Source organism: Meriones unguiculatus, chromosome 16, assembly GCF_030254825.1.
Source record: "Meriones unguiculatus strain TT.TT164.6M chromosome 16, Bangor_MerUng_6.1, whole genome shotgun sequence".
NCBI lineage: Eukaryota > Metazoa > Chordata > Mammalia > Rodentia > Muridae > Meriones > Meriones unguiculatus.
The window spans coordinates 34,112,235-34,131,048 of NC_083363.1; the positions used below are offsets into that span (position 1 = coordinate 34,112,235).

An 18,814-nucleotide genomic window follows, 5' to 3' on the forward strand; every position below is an offset into this window, starting at 1 on the left:
ATTAAAAAAAAAAAAGGAAAAAGAAACAGTAAACACAAGAAAGCTGAAAAACCATTATTTTATCAATGTTAAATGTTATTTAGTGTGCCTTGGTTTAAAATAAACACCATATACATGATATTAGTCTCTGAACATATTTAAAAAAAAAAAAACAACAACAAACCTTTATAAACACTAAGATAAAAGATACTACCCTACAGAGATCTCACAGGAGTTCGCCCAGGAGGAGAAAGGCATAAACATTAGGAACATTTGTAGGCCTCACTGGAAAATCTAAATTGAGTATTCAAACTAAGGCCTCCAGGCCAAACCAGCACAAAGCCTACTGTACAGACAGGCGTGAAATGCCACCAGGCCTCATCATTCCTCCAGTGTCCAGTGATCGACAGTGGTGAGAGGATGAGAGGATATGTCTGTTTCCTTGAGACAGGGTTTCTCTGTGTAGCCCTGGCTGTCCAGGAACTCACTCTATAGACCAGGCTGGCCTCCAACTCAGAGATCCCCTTGCCTCTGCCTCCTGAGCGCTGGGATTAAAGGCACGTGCCATCACCAAATGGCGTGATAAGAGATTTTTATGGCTCTCTAATATTTATTCTCTGGACTTATTTTTTGTGCTTTCTCTGGTCTGAAGTAAGGCTTGTCAAAAACAACAACAAGAACAATAATAATGAATAACAAACCTCTAGGACCCTGGAAGAGGGGGCACCAGACGGGGAGTTGTTAGAGCAAGTGTGGTCAAACCACACAATATGCACACAGTGCCCTAAGAAACCATACTTTGTACAACGCATGGAACTGCTTCAAAGATGCAGGGAAACAAAAGAACGAGGTGCCGAAGAACATAAACAAATCATGGAGGGAGGCAAGCTAAGAAACGGCTGCGGAGAATTAAATGACAGAAATCACCGTCAAGCTCTACAGTGTCAAAAAAAAAATGGTTTTCAACAAAGCACATTCCTGTATGATGTGAACAGAAACATGGAAAAAGACACTGGGCTAGACCCTCCTTCATCATGATTGCTAACAGGCAACATGATCCCATGTTAACAAAGTGAACACAGGGTGAAAGAACAAACATCAGCATGGTTGGGGCTCAGGAGTGCAGCAAGAGAAGGAGAAGAGAGGCAGAACAACAGAACCAAACTGACCTGAGTTCTGTTAAAAGCCACGCGTGCAAACACTGCCTGGGAGATTCCCGCTCGTTTCAGCTCATCCCGCACCCACTGGTAGATTTCCGAAGAGACCTCCGTGTTGGTTGAAACCTGCTGCTCCAAAGGCTTATTCATAGACCTACTAACAGGGGGAGGGTGGTTCAAGTATTGTTGGTTTAAGGACTGCTGGGCTAAGAGTCTGTTCACAGCATACTGCTGGTTCAGCAGCTGAGCCATCACCAGCTGCTGGTTGACCAGCTGAGGACTGATCGGGGTTGACACAAGCCCAGGGTGCAGGTTCGGAAGAGGGGTCCGGACTGAGGGCTGGCTGCCGTGGGAGAGCTGCGCAGGGGATGGAGGCTGCTCAGCTGTGTTCCCCGGGACAGGCTGCTGGCCAAAATTGACGTGGTTGGCACCTTGTTGGGATAGTTCAGACAGACTATCCATTTCAACTAAAGTAGACAAAAAGGAAAATCAAGTTCAGACAGCAATGGGAAAAAAACTCTGATCATTTCTAATATAAGAAATATAAAGAAGGCAGCAAGCAAAGGGCACACTGAAGAGTAATGATCCAGGACACAACTTACCAGGCTGTGGCTGTTTTCCTCTACACATAATTCTACACACACTAAGTGCAGGACACACAGTCTTGCTCTCGTTTTGAAGCGTGGTTTAGGTTTATGGCTGTGGTTCTCAACCTATGGATCATGACGCCTCTGGGAAACCTCTCTCTCTCTCCAAAAAGTATTCACATTGTAATTCACAATAGTAACAGAATTAGTTACGAAGTAGTGACAAACATAATTTTATTGCTGGGGGTCACCACAACATGAGGAACTATATTAAAGGGTTACAGCATTAGGAAGGTTGAGAACCACTGATTTAAGGCATAAAACCTACTAGATACACATTTTTGTGTGTGTGTGTTTGCTTTTGGGTCAAACTATTACTGGTTCTCAGTTATAAGCACAAGAAGGCTGATAAAGCAACAGTTGTTTGTTTTAAGATGGCTTCAAACAATACCATTTGCTAAGTGACAACTAGAAACCATGAGCTAAACTAAAAGCAAATAAACCATGACTAAAGAACAACTAGAGAAAAAAAATTACAGATACCTCCTTATTGCATTAACTCTAGCAACCCAGGCAACAGAAAGAAGCAGTCTGTGTGATAGAGTACAGTAAGACGGGCATATGCGCTGGCTGCCATGCTTGGCATCAAACGTGGCTTGTTTCATTTAAGTCCCATCACAGACACAAAGGATATCAGCAAACACTTCTCAGGAGGGAGCAGAGATGTACAGCAGAGCGAGCCAGCACACCCAGTGTGGCTAAAGCGAGAAGGCTTTTAATAGGAGATGTGGTTCTTAGCAGGTGCTAAGGAAGGGCAAAGAGCTGTTCTGGTACAACGGTGACACTGTCACGGTTCTGCAATTTATTTCCACCTACCCGGGAGGAATGCTTCTCCTCTGACTAGGACACTTGTATGGACTGGCTGAGAGTCAGCTCTAAGTGTGTCAAATGCTTTGCTGCCACACAGAAGAGACTAGAGAGGCTGAAACCAGAGTGTAATCTAAAGAGGTGAGCCTCTTTAAGCAGCCATACTTCCCATGCATGGGCTCTGTTAGGATTTTAATCATCATTTCTCTTTTCATTAAATGTGCAGATTTTATAATCAGAGGAACTGGTCATATCGCTATACTCAATGATATATGCAAAATATAACTAAGAACGAGAAGAAACCTTCAATTTCTACCAGTGCTATCAGCCCAAGCAGGCCATTCACATAGAACAGTAATTCATGCAATTATTCCAAAAATTGATGCATTGTCTTCATTATAGCCCTAAGCTATAAAAGGCAAAGAATCTGTTTTGGTAGATGAATGGCTTTTCTTCAAATATTAAAAGCTAAAACATTCTCAAAATGTGGGTCTCTTGTCTCTAAGTCTTTAGAAGAAGTTACTATTGTTGTTACTGTTAAATGAATGTAATGGCGATAAACAAAGATTTATAATAGGGTATAACGCTTTATCTAGGAGACACTCCGTTCCTGCTTAATTTTAACATGTATCCTTTGGAGGGTACAGTATGTGAAAGAGGAAGGTACATTAACCTTAACCATAGCGTTTGCTCCCATGAGCGCTAACAGATCCACAACAGAAAATGCCAGACTCCAAATGCTCAGCCACAGCAGGCAACCGTGACCTGTCGTTTTACACCTCAGCTCATCCTGATGCATGTGCTAGGTAACAAATGTTGACCTAACGCAGCATGCTCAGAGAGGGAGCTAGGCTGGAATTCAAAGTTCAGAAATGACAGTGTTGGTTCTGTTCCAGATGGGAAAGCAAGTGCCCACTTACGGGGTCTGGAGCCATAAAAACCACTCCACCTCAATGGTAGAGACCAAGATGTCTTTAGCAAGTCAAATGCAGTTAAATATTGTTTAAAAGCCAGTGTGAAAACAGGCCCTTCCTCTTTTTTTTTTTTTTTTTTTTTGCAAACAGAAGCAAAAATCCTTAAAGCATGATTATCTCTGTGAGAAATCACAGCTGATATTAGTTATTCAAGGCCTGGTTAGGTCTTCACTGAGATGTTACAAAATGACAGCTCTCCTCCTCACGCCTCGAATTCCTGCATGTCTGACAACCGAGTCAGTGCGGCTGATTTAAACACAAACATTTATTGAATTTAATTATCTCATTATACTCATACCCACTCCCCCACCCCCAAAGAAACATTCTAAATTGATCTCTAATTGGGCAATCAAAAGATCTGGCTTTCGATGTGACTTTGATAAACCCCCCAAATGACATGCAATGGTATGTCACCACTGCAAAAGGGGATGGGTTTTTCCCCTTTTTGCTTACCCATCATATCCTTTGTCTTCTTGAAATGTTTGTACCACCTTCCAAATTCTTGACATTTTGCTGCTGAGACGTTTGCATAGTACGTGCTGTTCACAATGGAGGAGATCATACTCTGTGGGGAGGAAGGACATGTGTCACACCACGGCACAAGGTGAGCTGCCCACAGCTTCAGCCGGGGAGCTGCTTTCGGCCTCTCCAAATCAACTGGGACCAAAGCTTCTGCTTCTTAGAGTTCATCAACTAGATCATCAAAGGCTTATCTAGTAGCAAACAGCAGCCCTCACTCCAGTATCTGCTCTGGCAGCCTTTACCTAATCTCTGTCCAAGCCACCTAGTGCTCACAAATGTACACCAATTCCAAGTCATCCAAACCCTAGGGGGTGAGGAGGTGAGGTTATGACTGAAATTTATAAAAGTAGGATGGTCTGCCTCATGGTGACAGAACACAACACGGTTGCTATGCGGAGCACCGTCCAGACACTGGAGTCACGGACACTGCCTGGACGCTTCTCTGAAATCCAGTCTGGTGCCCTATCTCTGACCTCTCCCATCAGCACCTGCATTTCACCAGCAACCCCACCCCCACCCCCCGACAGCCAGTCATGGGCAAGTAGGAGAAATCTTTTTTTACATTTTCATGTTCACAGTATAGAGTTCAGCTGCAGGTGAATTAACAGTGCTCAGAGGTCACACTTAAGCAAACTATTTCAAGAGCCTGTCTCAGAAGACAAGCACCTTCAGACCTGATTATTGGCTTTTCTAGTAAAGAAAGCTTGAGTTGAGAATTTCAAATGACCACAAAACATTTAAATATATACATTAGGTGCTAATTAACATTTTAAGAGTTTCCTCTACAAAAAAAAAAAAAAAAAAAAAAAAGAAAGAAATGTCTATTTGTCATTTTCATCTTGCTACAAAAACAGAACCTTGAAGAGCTGGCTGGGTATAGTGGTGCTTGCCTTTAATTCCAGTACTTGGGAGGGAGAGGCAGGCGGATCTCTGAGTTCTAGGGAAGTCTGATTTATATTGTGAGCTCCAGTCCAGCTCAGACTCATAGTGAGACTCTGGCTCAGACAAACAGAAAAAGCACTGAAAATTTTCAGCCATTTAATAAGTAAAATGAATACAATAATGTTAATGTATCACTAAAAGAAGGTTTAAAATAAAAAATAGAGAACACAACCACATTTTCAATAAACAAAAGCATTTTTCCCAGATAATTTTGGTTATGGTAACGGCTGTGACTTAATTCCTGGTTCACCCATAGCCTTTAGTAGCTAAGTTAACTCCCTATTGAGTCTTACGGGTGAGACTGAAGCACCGAGCCTCCTGGTCCTGTGAGTAGATACTTAAGGGCTTAAGTTTCAGACTGGCTGGTCCACAGGGAAACAAGATTACAGAACACTCCATTGTCGGAAGGCAATGAACAACCAGAAAAGCCAGTTTGGGGACAAGAATATTTTTATATCATTATCTTCTTTAAGCTACTTCAAATGTAAAGCTCTTTGGGTTATTATTAACTCTGACACCCATCATTGTTGTTAATTTTGTAGTGCACATACATTGCTGTAATGTGTAAGTTTGGAGTTCCTCCATAGAACTAGGTGAGCTGGAGTCGCATTATATATGTAAAACACAGCTATCTCTCTAACGAGGCCCTGTGACAGCTTTTCTTCCCCATACCTTCTACTTTATAGCCATTTTTACATTTTTTTTCTCTAATCAGACATTCTCAATGTGCTTGTGAAGCCCTGTCATTAATCCAAGAGCTTGAAATTTCACTAAGAGCCTCCCCGAGTCCACAGTGCAAAGACACTGAGCAAGTTGCCAAAAGCAGAGCCAGAGAACTGCTTGATCCAGTCAGCCGTCCACCAGCTCCCCTCTCACTCGCTCTACTGTAATAATGGAACCATGGTGTTGTACAGCTGAGATCACCGATAGAGAGTGGTGAGGCTGCAGGTGAAGGGCAGCCGATGTTCCTCCACTTTGGCCCAATTTCTAAAAAGGAAATTATTACCCTTTACCTAGACATTCTGACATTTTCCTATGTTAATATAACATAGCGTGGAAGCTCACACTTGTAGAAACATACAGACGCCCAAAAACTTGCAGAGGTTTTCAGGAAATAGCCAGTCTGCTTTGCTTTCCTTCGTGCTATATATTACACTTGCTTGTTGATGCACTGGCTGGTAGGAAGAGCACAAAGATGGGTAAGAGCTAGCCTGTGCCCAAGAACTGTGTCCCCTATTAGGAAGCAGGTGATGTACTACACCGCTTTAACATAATGTGACTCTTCACCAACGATAGGAGGAGAGGGAAGAATGTATAATGTGAGTGACAACATTCTGAAATGCTTTCATAAAATTAAAGCTCCTATGTAAAAGTGCTATGCAGTTCATTATTATCCATATATGGAAAATATACCTGTATGTGCCCTGCTGCCTGCCCTTGCTTACCCCTGTGCCCTGAATCGATTTGACTGTATTAGATTACTCTGGACACCTCCTTCACTTCCCTACTTCATCACTGTGATGCTTTCCATAGGGCCACTGAGGAGACAGCGGAGCAGGAAAAGGTGCCTGGTAAACCTCCTCCGACCTCCTCACACACACTCTAGCACATGAACATGTACATGTACACATGCATTAGGAACACAAAAAATTAGGAAGCCTTAAATAACAGAAGGCTAGCAGATAGAACTTTTAAAATGATGTTTTCTTGCCTATGCATGGGTGTGTCTAGAAGCCAGAGGTTAAGATCAGACATATTCCTTAGTCTCTCAACACCATAGTTTCAGAGACTGTCTCTCACTAAACCTAGAGCTCATGGTTTTGGCTGACCAGTTAGCTATGAGGCTCCTCCTGCCCCAGCTCTCCAGCACTGGGATAATAAGCAGCCTCATGGGGCTCTTTAGTATGTGCTGGGGATCCATTTTAAGTCTTCATGCATGTGCAACAAGCACACTGCCGACTGAGACATCGCCCTAGCTGCACAGAAACTTCCATCGGGAAATGGAAGAATGCTCTAAGTAAATGCAGCAGCGGTCAGGTCAAGGGATGACAGGGGCAGACAGCAAAGGAACACCTTCCCAGCAGTTTCAACACTTCAGCCCAGTGAATCCGGGACGACTCACAGCAAATACAAGGAAGTCCCACCCAGCTCCTGAGACCTGGACGTAGTCCCGTGGCTCTTACATTTCTGACTAGGAGATGCTCATCCGTCAGGCTCTACTGTGGCCTGAGTCCTGCCAGCCTTCCCACCTTCTCACACTCAAGCTGGCTGAGCCACTAGCACAGCCTACACTTATCTCCTAGACTTATCTCAAAATGGTTTGGATGCTCACAAGGTTGAGCCCACCTATTATAGCAGAGGGCCACTGAAAAGAAGCACTCCTTTGGGTCACTGGGACCGCCTCCTCCCTTTCACCTTTCAAGATTAAAAGCATTATAGTCAAGTGAACCTTTAAATCCCAACTTCTTAGCTTCACAAGCCTTTGTTCATTAATTTGCAAGAGATCCCCCTCCAGGTTTTTCAAAATCAACTCCACAGATGTCTCCAAAGAGGCTGCTGGTGGCTCCTGCTCTGCCCCCTCGGTGTCTATTTATATGAGCACTTTGAAAGACATAACTTGTGTGGCAAGTTTTCTAGCCAGTCGGTGGCCAGTAGGTTTAAAGACATCAACATTCTGGGAGTCAATTAATCCAACTGACTAAACTCCGGCACTAGAAATTCCAAGTTCAAATGCTGCCACAGGGCACACTAACCAAAACACAGGCCTCAGATCCCAGTGTTGGGAGGTGTAATTTAAAAGTTGGCAGAAACTGGCCGTGGGTCTCCTAACCCCAGTGTGACACAATATTCTCATCCTAGGAGCCAAGTTGTAAGCTTTTCTAAGATCCATAAAGCACATGTCTACTCCCTATGAGGAGCTTGGCTCTTTCCGAGTCTGCTAAAGTTCCGATCTGTAAGAATGCCATCTTCCCAGAAACCCCAGCCCTCTAGAAGGATACCATCTGCCACAGGCTGAGCCTCCTTTTCAGCCAAATACATTATTTATAACCTTTCTAATTGTGAAAAGGTAAGGGTGGAATTTTTCTAAAGCCTGACTTACATACTGTTGGAACATTCTGAACCTTTGCTCGAAAATCTGCAGGTCTCTCAATGTGAAAAACAGAAAAACGCAAGGAACTGGTTGAGGTTACATAATTTTTCCAAATGTTATCTTCTTCCAAGCCCCTGTAGGAATCCACACACGCCGTGGTGTATGTGTGGAATGCACTGACAAATGAAGGAAGGTGGCTTTATTGCTCAGCCTGGTCATCTTAGTGGCCAACTGGACTGGTCTAGGAGAAGTACAGCCTTCTCAAGAGCAAGAGTGTCAACCGGGAAGGGACAGTGATCTGATTACCCTTCAAATTGCTTTGTTGTGCCTTTAACAACCCCCCTCAAAAAAAAGCACCCCAAAACAATGCTAATCAGGTTATTCAATCATTTAAACCAAAACTGTTCATGCTTTTCTGCCAAATCAACCAACCACAGCAAAATCTGTTATCTCTGATTGCTCAGCTTCCAGTCAAAAAAAAAAAAAAAAAAAAAAAACAGTTAACCCCGATTATTCCAAAAGTTTTCCAAATCACCCAGAATCGAGGAGAGCTGGGGAGAAGGAGGAAGAGGCCAGGCCCTTTTTAAAAGGGAGAGCCGCTGCTCGGCATTTGCATACGACAATGCACTCCTTAGACCCCATTCAGACAGCAGCTCCCGGTGTTTCCGGAGATCTCCATGTTGGCCTTCTGCTCCATACTCTGGCTTTCCAAACAGGACTGCAATGTCAGGATCATAACTTGCCTGGAACTTAGGTCTGGGCTAACTGAGGTGGGAGGAGAGCGAGCTAGCTTCTACAAAATGGTGGCTCACCCATGCTGAAAGCTTGCAGGCTCCTTCAGCAGAGAGGGCAAGGGCTACAACATCTTATTTACACAATTATCTAAATACGATTAAACAGCTGATGGACAAATATTAAACTGGAAAATGTATAGTCATTTCAGCTTAATGTAATCCTCTTTCTGTAAACACCCAAGATGATTTTTTTTTCCAACCAGAACAGTCCTGACATCCCATAAGCCTAAGGGTGAATAGCAAGAGATTGTTTTTGATAGTTATAAATATTCAAAAGACATGCAGACCATCTGCTTTCATAACACAGGTAAGCAAGACTGAAATGGTGGCTGCTGTATAAAAATGATTCTTTTAACAAAGTCTTCCTCTCCTCGAAACTATAAAGACAGATGTCAAAAACTGTTTACACAGAGCAATCAGGAGCGTGTAAAATGTAATATTCCTTTTACACACAGTGCTTGCTAAAGAGGTTTTTTTTTTTCTTTTTCTTCCCATCTGTGTGTTGCAACACATTTCTACAAGTTAAAAACATTTTTTTTTTTCAAACAGAGATCTCATGAATACCCAAAAACATGCGATCTGGTTTCTGAATGCTAATTAATTTCAACTAAGGAATCAGAGTATCTTTTTCCTGTAGGAAGAAATGTATGTTCTGAATTGGAAAACTCCAGAGAGATAACAAGGGAAACAATCTCACACAGGTTTGATTCTGGGAGGCCAATGTCATGGCTTTACCTCACTAGAATGTATCTGTTCTGCCCATGTTTGAAATGAAAGCCTATCATGGCTAATGTCTTTGTCATAAAGTTGAAAATAATTGGGAAAGAAATACCTACACAGGAAAAAAAAAAAATATATATATATATATATAAACAAACAAAACAAAAACTACTTTTAACTCCTGTCTAGTCTGAATGCTGTAGGAAATTCAAGATTTAGTTCCAATGCTAGAACACTAATCTTGACATACCCTTTTTATTTATTACATTAATGTCAAGGAACCATTAAACACCTTTTTGTAACTTTCAATAAAATGAACATTTTGCTGAACAATCTGCTAAACCACCAGTTTCCTTCCTTCCTTCCTTCCTTCCTTCCTTCCTTCCTTCCTTCCTTCCTTCCTCCCTCCCTCCCTCCCTCCCTCCCTTCCTCTTTGCTTTCTTTCTTTTGAAGCACAATTTCCCAGGTCTTAGGCAAAACTTGACTACCAATGGCTGAATTTTCTTACAGTTTTTTAATGTCAGTGGAAAAGCTGAAAGTCAGACTTGAACTAAACCATCAAACACAGCTGAACCAACCATGTGCAAACACAATTGTGACAGAGATTCTTTGTTAACTGGGTCTTGTTTGAATCCCAAAGGACATAAAATACCACATACAGGATCTTTCTTTTAAAAAGGCACACCCTATGAGATGGTGCCATGGCCTGAATGTGTTGGGAATTAGCAGGTCGTCCCCATCTGGTATTTGGGGGTGGGAAGGAGGGTAATGGGCTTCCATTTCTAAAAGCAAGTGACAGGATCACTAAGCATCATACTCTCTAATGTCCTTGCTAGCTGAGGTCCCCCCAATTTTTCCCTCTGGAGCTTCTATTATGTTCTAAGTTATTCTCTTGGGAGTTTCAACCAGAGCACCTTTGAAATCTCAATTTGTTAGCAAAAGACAGATCACTTGTAAATCTCATTTGAACTCCAGTTGTCAAAGAGTTAGAGAGGGCTCCTGCCAGTCTTGATCAAACCTGGTGCCTAAAAAACAGCATTTTCATCCAAAGTAGCCAGGACACACCAGTCAAACTGAAAACTCATTATAAAGTTCTGAAGAAATACCATAGAAAGAAAACACTGCCATCTCTATTCTCACCAAATATATTTTCAAAAGTGAAAACATCATTATTTTGCAAAGCACAAGTATCCTAAATATCGGATAACACAAGTCATAGCTTTTAAAGAAAATGCTGGTGTGTTTTCTGTTTCCTTCATATAATTAAACTAATTTCACACAAACCCCAGATAATATCATTTGACCAAACTCTCCATCCTGTCCTCATTTCTTCTATAATAAAACCTTCAAGCCACTTAAATATTCAAAGAGTTTAAATTGCAAAGTATTTGCAAAAAGGTCTATCATTAATATTATTAGTAACGGTCTATAATATTTCAAAGCAAGTATACATAATACATAGAAAAGAGATTCCTCACTGTCTCTTCCAGCGACACCACGGGAAGACCAGTTGTGCTGGACATATCATTCCTCATGCACACTTGCACACATGCCTCCAACTAAACCTGTGTTTGCAGGAAACTTTAAGTCTCTCAGCATCCTGCTTATGATAGAACTATTAAAAATATAAATGCTATCGGGTTAAACCTCACAGTAATCTAAGTACACTTCACATGAGCATTTTCGTTAGATATGCCTGAGTTTGGGTAAATCTGAAACCCTGTGTTCATTGATACACTAGGGCAATGTTTGCTTACTCCTTCTCCAATACCCTTGTGTAGATGGAATGAATGGCTTCATCTTTACAGAAGAAATAATTTCTAGTATTTGAACTCAGACTCGTTATTAATTCCTCGGGTCTTATATGGAGCAATTTCAAACAGCTTTAAAATGCACAGTAAAAGCAGGAACTCTGGTACTTTGAAGAATTCTCTTTTCCAAGCATAAATACTTGTGTTAGACTCTGAAACTATCCACAAGAATGTCAACTCTCTTTGAATTCTTTCTTTATATGAATACTGTTAAATCTGAAACCACATTGCCTAGATATTGGGTGTGTTGGGGGGGGTTATTCCCAACACAGATCAAATGTGAGGCCACAGGACTTCAGCAAACCGTTAAGAACCCTCGTGTACCCACTGCCGATAAAGCAGATTACAACTCTCAGTCTGCACAAGCACTCAGAAGTCTACTATGGGGTCTACACACCATATTCTCATATGATTACTACCTCACAGGAAACTGAGACAGGAAGTGTGTCGCTGATTCCAGGGTTTTGCTTACCACTACCAGCTTTCAGACAAGATTCTCTATGTCTATGACATAAATGTAAATCAATGTCACCTACGCATTAAAAAAAGAAAAAAATAATAACAGCATTGATCTGGCTCCATCCCTATCAATGCTAGAAAAATCCTGCTGTTTTAAGAAAAACGGCCCTGATCATGATCTCTGCGATGAAATGATACGACTACATTGGGATGGACTGCATGGCATGAAATAAAGAGCTTCATCCATGCTAGAGGGATGGGTGCTCACAAAGATGGGTGGACACACAAGTCCCTCAGGCTCTTTACAGAATGGCAGAACAGTTATCTACATTTGCAGTTCTCTCTCAATGCAGGTGACTCTGGACCTTTACACAGCCAAATTTAGATCGTATGTTTAAGCCCTCGATGAGGTCTGCCATGCCAGACACTGGCTTTAGAGCAGTGATGGAGGAATCAGGAGCCAACATGGGGTGAGGCCTCCAAGTTGGCAGCATCATAGGGCTGCTGTAAATCATGGGGCTGCCAGTGAGACTGAGACCATCCCCCTTAATCTTTCTCTTAAAATTGAGAAGAAAATGGACAAGTGGAAGTAACACTTAAAAAAAAGTGTGAGTCTTAAATGTGACACAATTTAAACTACTCTGAAAAGGCTAAATGTGTGTGTAATAATGCTAGGAATACATCAATAAAATCTGTATTTAATAGTGATGTATGATGAGTTCATTTTTAACATTTTTCATACCTCTGGGTCGTTGTACTCCTAAGACTATTGTTCTGTTTAAAAACGGGTTAAGTCCTGCAATCTACCAAGAACATTATAAATACACAAAAACACAAGATAACCTGGAATCACAGTAAGTTTTCCTAAGTGCAGAAATCATTTGCTCTTACTTAGGAGAGCTTCACACACATAACTAACTACAACTGGGAAACGGTTTGCAAAGTAGACTATTACAGATGAGATGTATACAAAGCTCTACCAATAAAACTGCTAACATCACCCATGAAATAAATGTGGAGCAATCAGATACTGTCTCAGTCTAACAAAAATTCCAGAATTCTTGCTATGTGCCGGGATCTATGACTGTTGGAACAAGTACAATTTAATCCTAGGGCTTGCGCGATGCTCAACAGGTAAAGGCACTTCTTGGCAACCTGAGTACAACCCTCGAACCCATGAAAAATGAGAGTCAACTTCAGAAAGTTGTCGTCTGACCTCCACACAAGTTATCAATCATGGCATGATCCCTCCTCGGGGGCGGGGGGGAGAGGGGAGTGTTTTATAATGTGTGTGGGGGAGGGGACTTAGTTCTGTTACCACAGTCAATTACAGTACTATAGTCTTCTCACTTCACAGGCCTTTTCAGAACAACGTAAGTGTGCATGACGAGCAGAGAGAGCTGGAGAAAGGGGTGAAAGTACTTAACCAGTTAACATCCTTTTTGACATTGTGTTATCTAAGCTATCAAATCTGCTTAACTTACAAATGGACATAAATTGGTAACAGATGTATATACTGAAACACAATATATAAATTGTCTTTCACTCTCCCCTCACTTTCATTAAAAGTGTCATAATTTTATGACCTAAAGGTGATGCTAAAAGTATCTGTTAAAGTTTTGAATGACTCATATGTAAGGTCCTTTACTTTTCACAAGTTTTTGGTCGTTTGTAGTAATAAAAAAGAAAAAAGAAAAAGAAAGCCTGCATCAAAATCTTTGTAGCAATAATCTCTGTCTTTCTCTTTTGGCCCGCCACTGCCTCCCAAGTGTTGGAATTAAAGGTATAAGCTACCATTACCCAGCTACAAGCTTTTCTTAAACCATGCAGCACACAGAAATGTGATTTCAAGCTACTCATGCCACTTAAACACACAACTCAAGTTATTTAGTGTCCAGTTTTGAACTGAGAACTAACTGAGCATTAATTACTCTCAGCGGTTTGGGGGGCACTACTCATTCTCACAGCAACAGCACCATTTTGTTCTGCCTTTCTCGATGAGGAAATCAGAGCCCCTTGTACGAGGGCTTCCGCAACCTTATGACCTGTCCAGGATGGCGCTTCACCCCAAAATGACACTTCATATTAGACCACAGTCCTTTTATATCTCTGCAGCACCCTTCATGCACAGATCCCAGGATGCTTCACAATTATTATGAGTTAAAATTAAAACCGAAGCACATACAATTCCTAATAGAACTGTTTTAAAAATGCTAAACAGAACAAATAACTTTTAAGTCTAGATTTAAAAGTCCCAACAGCCAGTACTTCTGGCCTCAATTCGCAATGCGCTGCAGAGCCAGGCTGCTGCGCTTACCTGTCATGTGAAAGGCTTGCTTACGTTCTTTAACACAGAGCATACAATCACCATGCAGCCTTCAATGCAAGAGGGAGATACCGAGTGTGTATCTGGTTATTCTGAACTGGAGGGAGGGGCTGTTGATGAGTCGGTCCAAATCCGACGTTGAACTGAACAACCAAAGCTGGATAAAACCCGACTTGAAATCTCAGTACTAAATGAGAAAGAAAATGCTCAAAAGCAGTCTAAAACTAGTCCTGTTTAACAAGAAAATTGGTTTGATTAGCACAATTTGGTTGTTGAACCCCTTTTTTTTTTTTTTGGTAACAATTAGTAGTGTTTAATAGTCATTCTCTCAGGCTAGGCCTTCTCCTAAGCCTTGGAAGTATTACTAGTTCACACATCAGATGGAAAAGGGCCATGCTCTCATGATGGCAATTTTCCTCGTGTTAGTGATCCTAAGGTCAAGGCAATCTATTCAGATCTAAAACAAGGCTTCACTAAAAATAATTTATTGTGTGAAAATGAAGTACTTAAACACTATTAAACACTTGAAATTGGCATATTTTGAGCTCTTCACATTTAACTATTGTGAAGATAGAGCCTATGAAATATTTGAGATCAGTTCATGTAAGTTAGACAGTTGCTTTGTTAAGGTTAGCTTTTAGGATTAATTGGTATTAAGGTTAGAAAATGCTAACCAACCTACTGTAAAAATCCTACATATCTAAGTTAGCTAAGAATATGCCTGATACTAGTCTTAAGAAAAGAAAACTTAGCCAGGCTTGGTGACGCATGCCTGTAATCCCAGCACTTGGGGAGGCAGAAACAGGTGGATCACTGTGAGTTCAAGGCCAGCCTAGTCTACAAAGAGAGTCCAGGACAGCCAAGGAAAAAGACAGAAAGACGGACAGACAGAAAGAAAGCTTACGATTTGGAGGACATTTTCTTGTAGTTTAGACATACTGTAACAGTGCTAAATCGAAAAGGTAACAATGTCCTGACTGATGTAAGAGGTTAAATTATGAAAGTTGTGCCAAGTCACGTAACTTCCCATGTAGGGCTGGCTTGCCATTACGTAATGCAGCCCACCACTGACAATGGTGGTTACCAATTCATAATCAAATAGCTGCCAATTGTTTACTGAATACTTCAGCATCTGACAAAGAAAATATTAATAACAGATTCTCCTCTGTGAGTTCAAGGCCAGCTTGGTCTCATAGCAAGCTGATGAACAGAGGGATCAACAAAAAACATATCTACATACATACATACACACACAAGACAGAGTCTATGATTAGTAGGATTGAGGGGGGAAAAAAAGCTTTGTTACGTACAAAGGAGAAAATATCCTCTAGGGAGCTCCCCTCAGAGGTGTGTGGTATCCGGCTGCAGATTTATAGCTCTGCACTAGGAAGGGGCAAGGACATCAAGCACAAAACTGTTCTTCAGGGTAACTGCCAGTTACACCCTTGTCCATCAAGGGAGACCCATCTAATGACAAAAGGCTTGCACTTTGAAACAAGCCTGAGATATTTAACTGCCCACTAGACTCAATAAAAATGCTAACCTTTAATTCTGGGCTTGCTCAATCACACATCTGGACCCTGCAGATATGAAGAACTGAAGGGAAGTGACCAGAGGTGAGTGACTCTGGACCCTCTCAAACATAAGACTTATCAAGCAGAGGCTCTGATCCCCAGCCTCAACTATAATCTACATCCACTCCCCATGCCCTAAATTAGGGACATGGAACATCAGTTCTTTTAAAACAAGTCAACGCACAAACAAAAACCAAAGACGCAAAATACACGTGAGAAACAATTATCCCAAGTTAGAATAAACAGCGTGGACACCGTTATGTTTACAGAACTCGGAAGGAAATGTGTCGTGTATATCTGTGTAAATGACATAAATAAATAAATAAATAAATAAATAAATAAATAAATAAATGGCCCTAGGTTTAGCTCCTGGGCTCTCAGTAGGGAATTACTATGCAGTTTATTGTTGTCATGGGCACCCATCCAAAGAGTCTGTGCCCAAGGTTCCTCATCTGAACATGGAGCTAGAATTCTCTACTCCTAAGAGAGAAACACTGTGCACATCAAAAGCACCACAAGAGTTAACTACACACTACCATTTCAGCTACTAAGAAGGATGCCTGACACACCGGCAGCCTGTCAATATGTTTTAAAAGTTTAATATATATTTTGGAATGAACAAATGTATTAATATATGAATACATTTCATAGTCTTATGTAAAATGTGATATATGAATACTGATGATATTCTCAGGAAAGAATACGACTATTAATATTTTAAAAGTTTAAAAAAATATGTCATTTCAGTCCACATAACTACAAAAAACAAAGTACATTTTTTTTACAGCACTTTTGTATTCATACACTAGATTTTAACACTAGGTTCAGTATTACACTACTGATAAAAAATCAAGTAAACACTAAGTTTCTCAAATGGCTGTGGAGATGACTCTTCAGGCTCAAGGAACCAGCCTACTTACACACAGTGTCAGGAGGAAAAGACAGTATTTTAGTATGTGTTTTGCAAGCAACCGATAATAATAATTTTAAAATCCAAAACTTCCTGACAGATGCTGTCACGAAGAGTCGAGCTGAAAAATCACTTCCTCAGTGTGATTTTCTAAATGGAATGTTCAAGCCTATTTCTGTGTCCTCATGAATTGAAAATAAAAATGACAATTCTCATTCACTTTATGTAGGACGTGGCTTGGAGCTGTCTTTTCTCCAGGTTGTTAAACAAAAAACCAAAAAAACAAAAAAAAAAAGAAAAAAGAAACAGAAAATCAGAAAATGTTCCCAATTCCTTTAAAAATATGGAAACTGCAATGTGTGCGTGCCCTTGTACACCAGCAAGTGTGATAGAGGAGGGGAGGTTAAATGCACAAAGCAGACTGAAATAAAATCTCTCAGGATTTCAACATTTCTAGAAAGAAGCATCAATTAGGCAGAAATAATAATTGACCTTTTACTTATGGAACCTTTACCAAAATAACCTGTCTTTGTAGCAATGTATGTATTTATCTAATGTTTGATTGAATTCAGTATCTAAAACTCTAGGGAAAACAAGCATCATCAAATCTAATGTTTTATTGTAAATCAAAATATTTACTTTTATAACTCCCAATTTAAATCCTAAATCCATAACCCTCAAAAGTTTAATGACAACAGGCTTTTCTGTTCCAGAATGAGGCTGTTTTCTTCTATGTGGTTGCCATTCAGAACGCAACAACCGACCTAGCTAACCACATCCACTGAAACTCGCAAAGGCATCAACAAAGCATCCAATCTCAGATCTATAATGAGCTAAGCATTTTTAACATCCTAGAACATTTTACAAAAATAAGCAAGCATGTGATACAGAGAACTTAATAAACATGTGTCACTCTGCTTGGGCAGATTTATGGTAGGAAAGTACTAACAGAAATAAAAGCATGAGCTGTAAATCAAGCCACATACCCACTTATGGAATCTCTCTGCAGCTGGAGAAACCCTTAGAAATATTATCAGAGTAAACATTGTTGCATCAAAACCTAAGCACTCGTTGCAAAAATCAACACCTATTTTTAAATGTACCATTGGGCAAGAGCACAGACAGAACAAATCGGGACTCAGCTAAGTCATTGACCAGCATCTTGACTCCAATCTATAGGGACTTGAGCTCCCCCACTGTCAAAGGAGGAGCCGAGACAGATCATCCCTTTTTATTCTAAGAATCCTGGTTCAACAGCACATTTGCTTAGCAAGTATCAGCTAATCTTGTGAGTGCTGGGGACAGGCCTTACTAAGCACCCTAGGCAAGTTCCTGGTAAGCCTCAATTCTGTTCCCTCCTCCCTCTACTAGCAATAGATTTTCAACTCAACATACTTAATCCAGTAACTCTTGTTACTAGAATGTTTTAACATATTAAACAAAACCCTTACGGTCCATACAGTGAGATATACCTATTATGCTAAACTTTTTCACATCAATGAATCAAAAATTGCATGGGAGAAATAGGCTTAAAGCACCTCTGGGTATAAGGCTGCATTTTATACATGAACAGTATTTATTTGCTAGGCATTTTCTAACATGGTATTTCCATCACCAAATACAAGAGAAAGAGGAGTTTTGTCAAACTCAATATATATATTGGGTGTAGATCTTAGGAAGCCTGTATCATTCATCTTTCCTAACTTGACCAAAAGGCCAAATGAGAAGTAGCAAATAATGAAAACATTCTGAATATCAGATTCATGGACTCATTCTAGATAAACAGATGATGCTGTTGCAGAATATAAAACAACTTCATTTGGAGTTGTCTTTTCAAAATACTAATTTCAAGTATCTGTTGCTTCTGCTAACATTTGTATGATTATTTCCAAAGATATTGAAAACAGGAAGACTGCCATTGTAGCCTGGGTTACAATTTCAGCCTAGGTCACTCACTTAGCTATGGTGATGGGTCCCACAGCCACACAAGGTCATTTTCTCTTCTGAAGACCTCTCTTTAGAAACTCACCAGTATACAGCTCCAAGACCAAGGCTCAGATTTCCTTTTGTCATTCTGCTTACTGTGATAACTGCCTATGCT

The 18,814-nt window shown here is 40.7% G+C and overlaps 1 protein-coding gene across 7 annotated transcripts in view; it reads right to left on the minus strand.

Annotated features, from left to right (window-relative positions):
- The window catches only part of Satb1 (SATB homeobox 1), a 93,500-nt gene that overhangs the window by 43,908 nt on the left and 30,778 nt on the right, over positions 1 to 18,814 (minus strand). For all 7 annotated transcript variants that reach the window (XM_021656119.2, XM_021656117.2, XM_021656116.2 and 4 more), the window contains exons 6-7: positions 4,018 to 4,129; positions 1,149 to 1,603 (exon numbers count right to left, since the gene is read on the minus strand). In XM_021656119.2, coding sequence (XP_021511794.1) covers positions 1,149 to 1,603; positions 4,018 to 4,129 — 567 coding nt within the window. The remainder of the gene's footprint in view (positions 1 to 1,148; positions 1,604 to 4,017; positions 4,130 to 18,814) is intronic.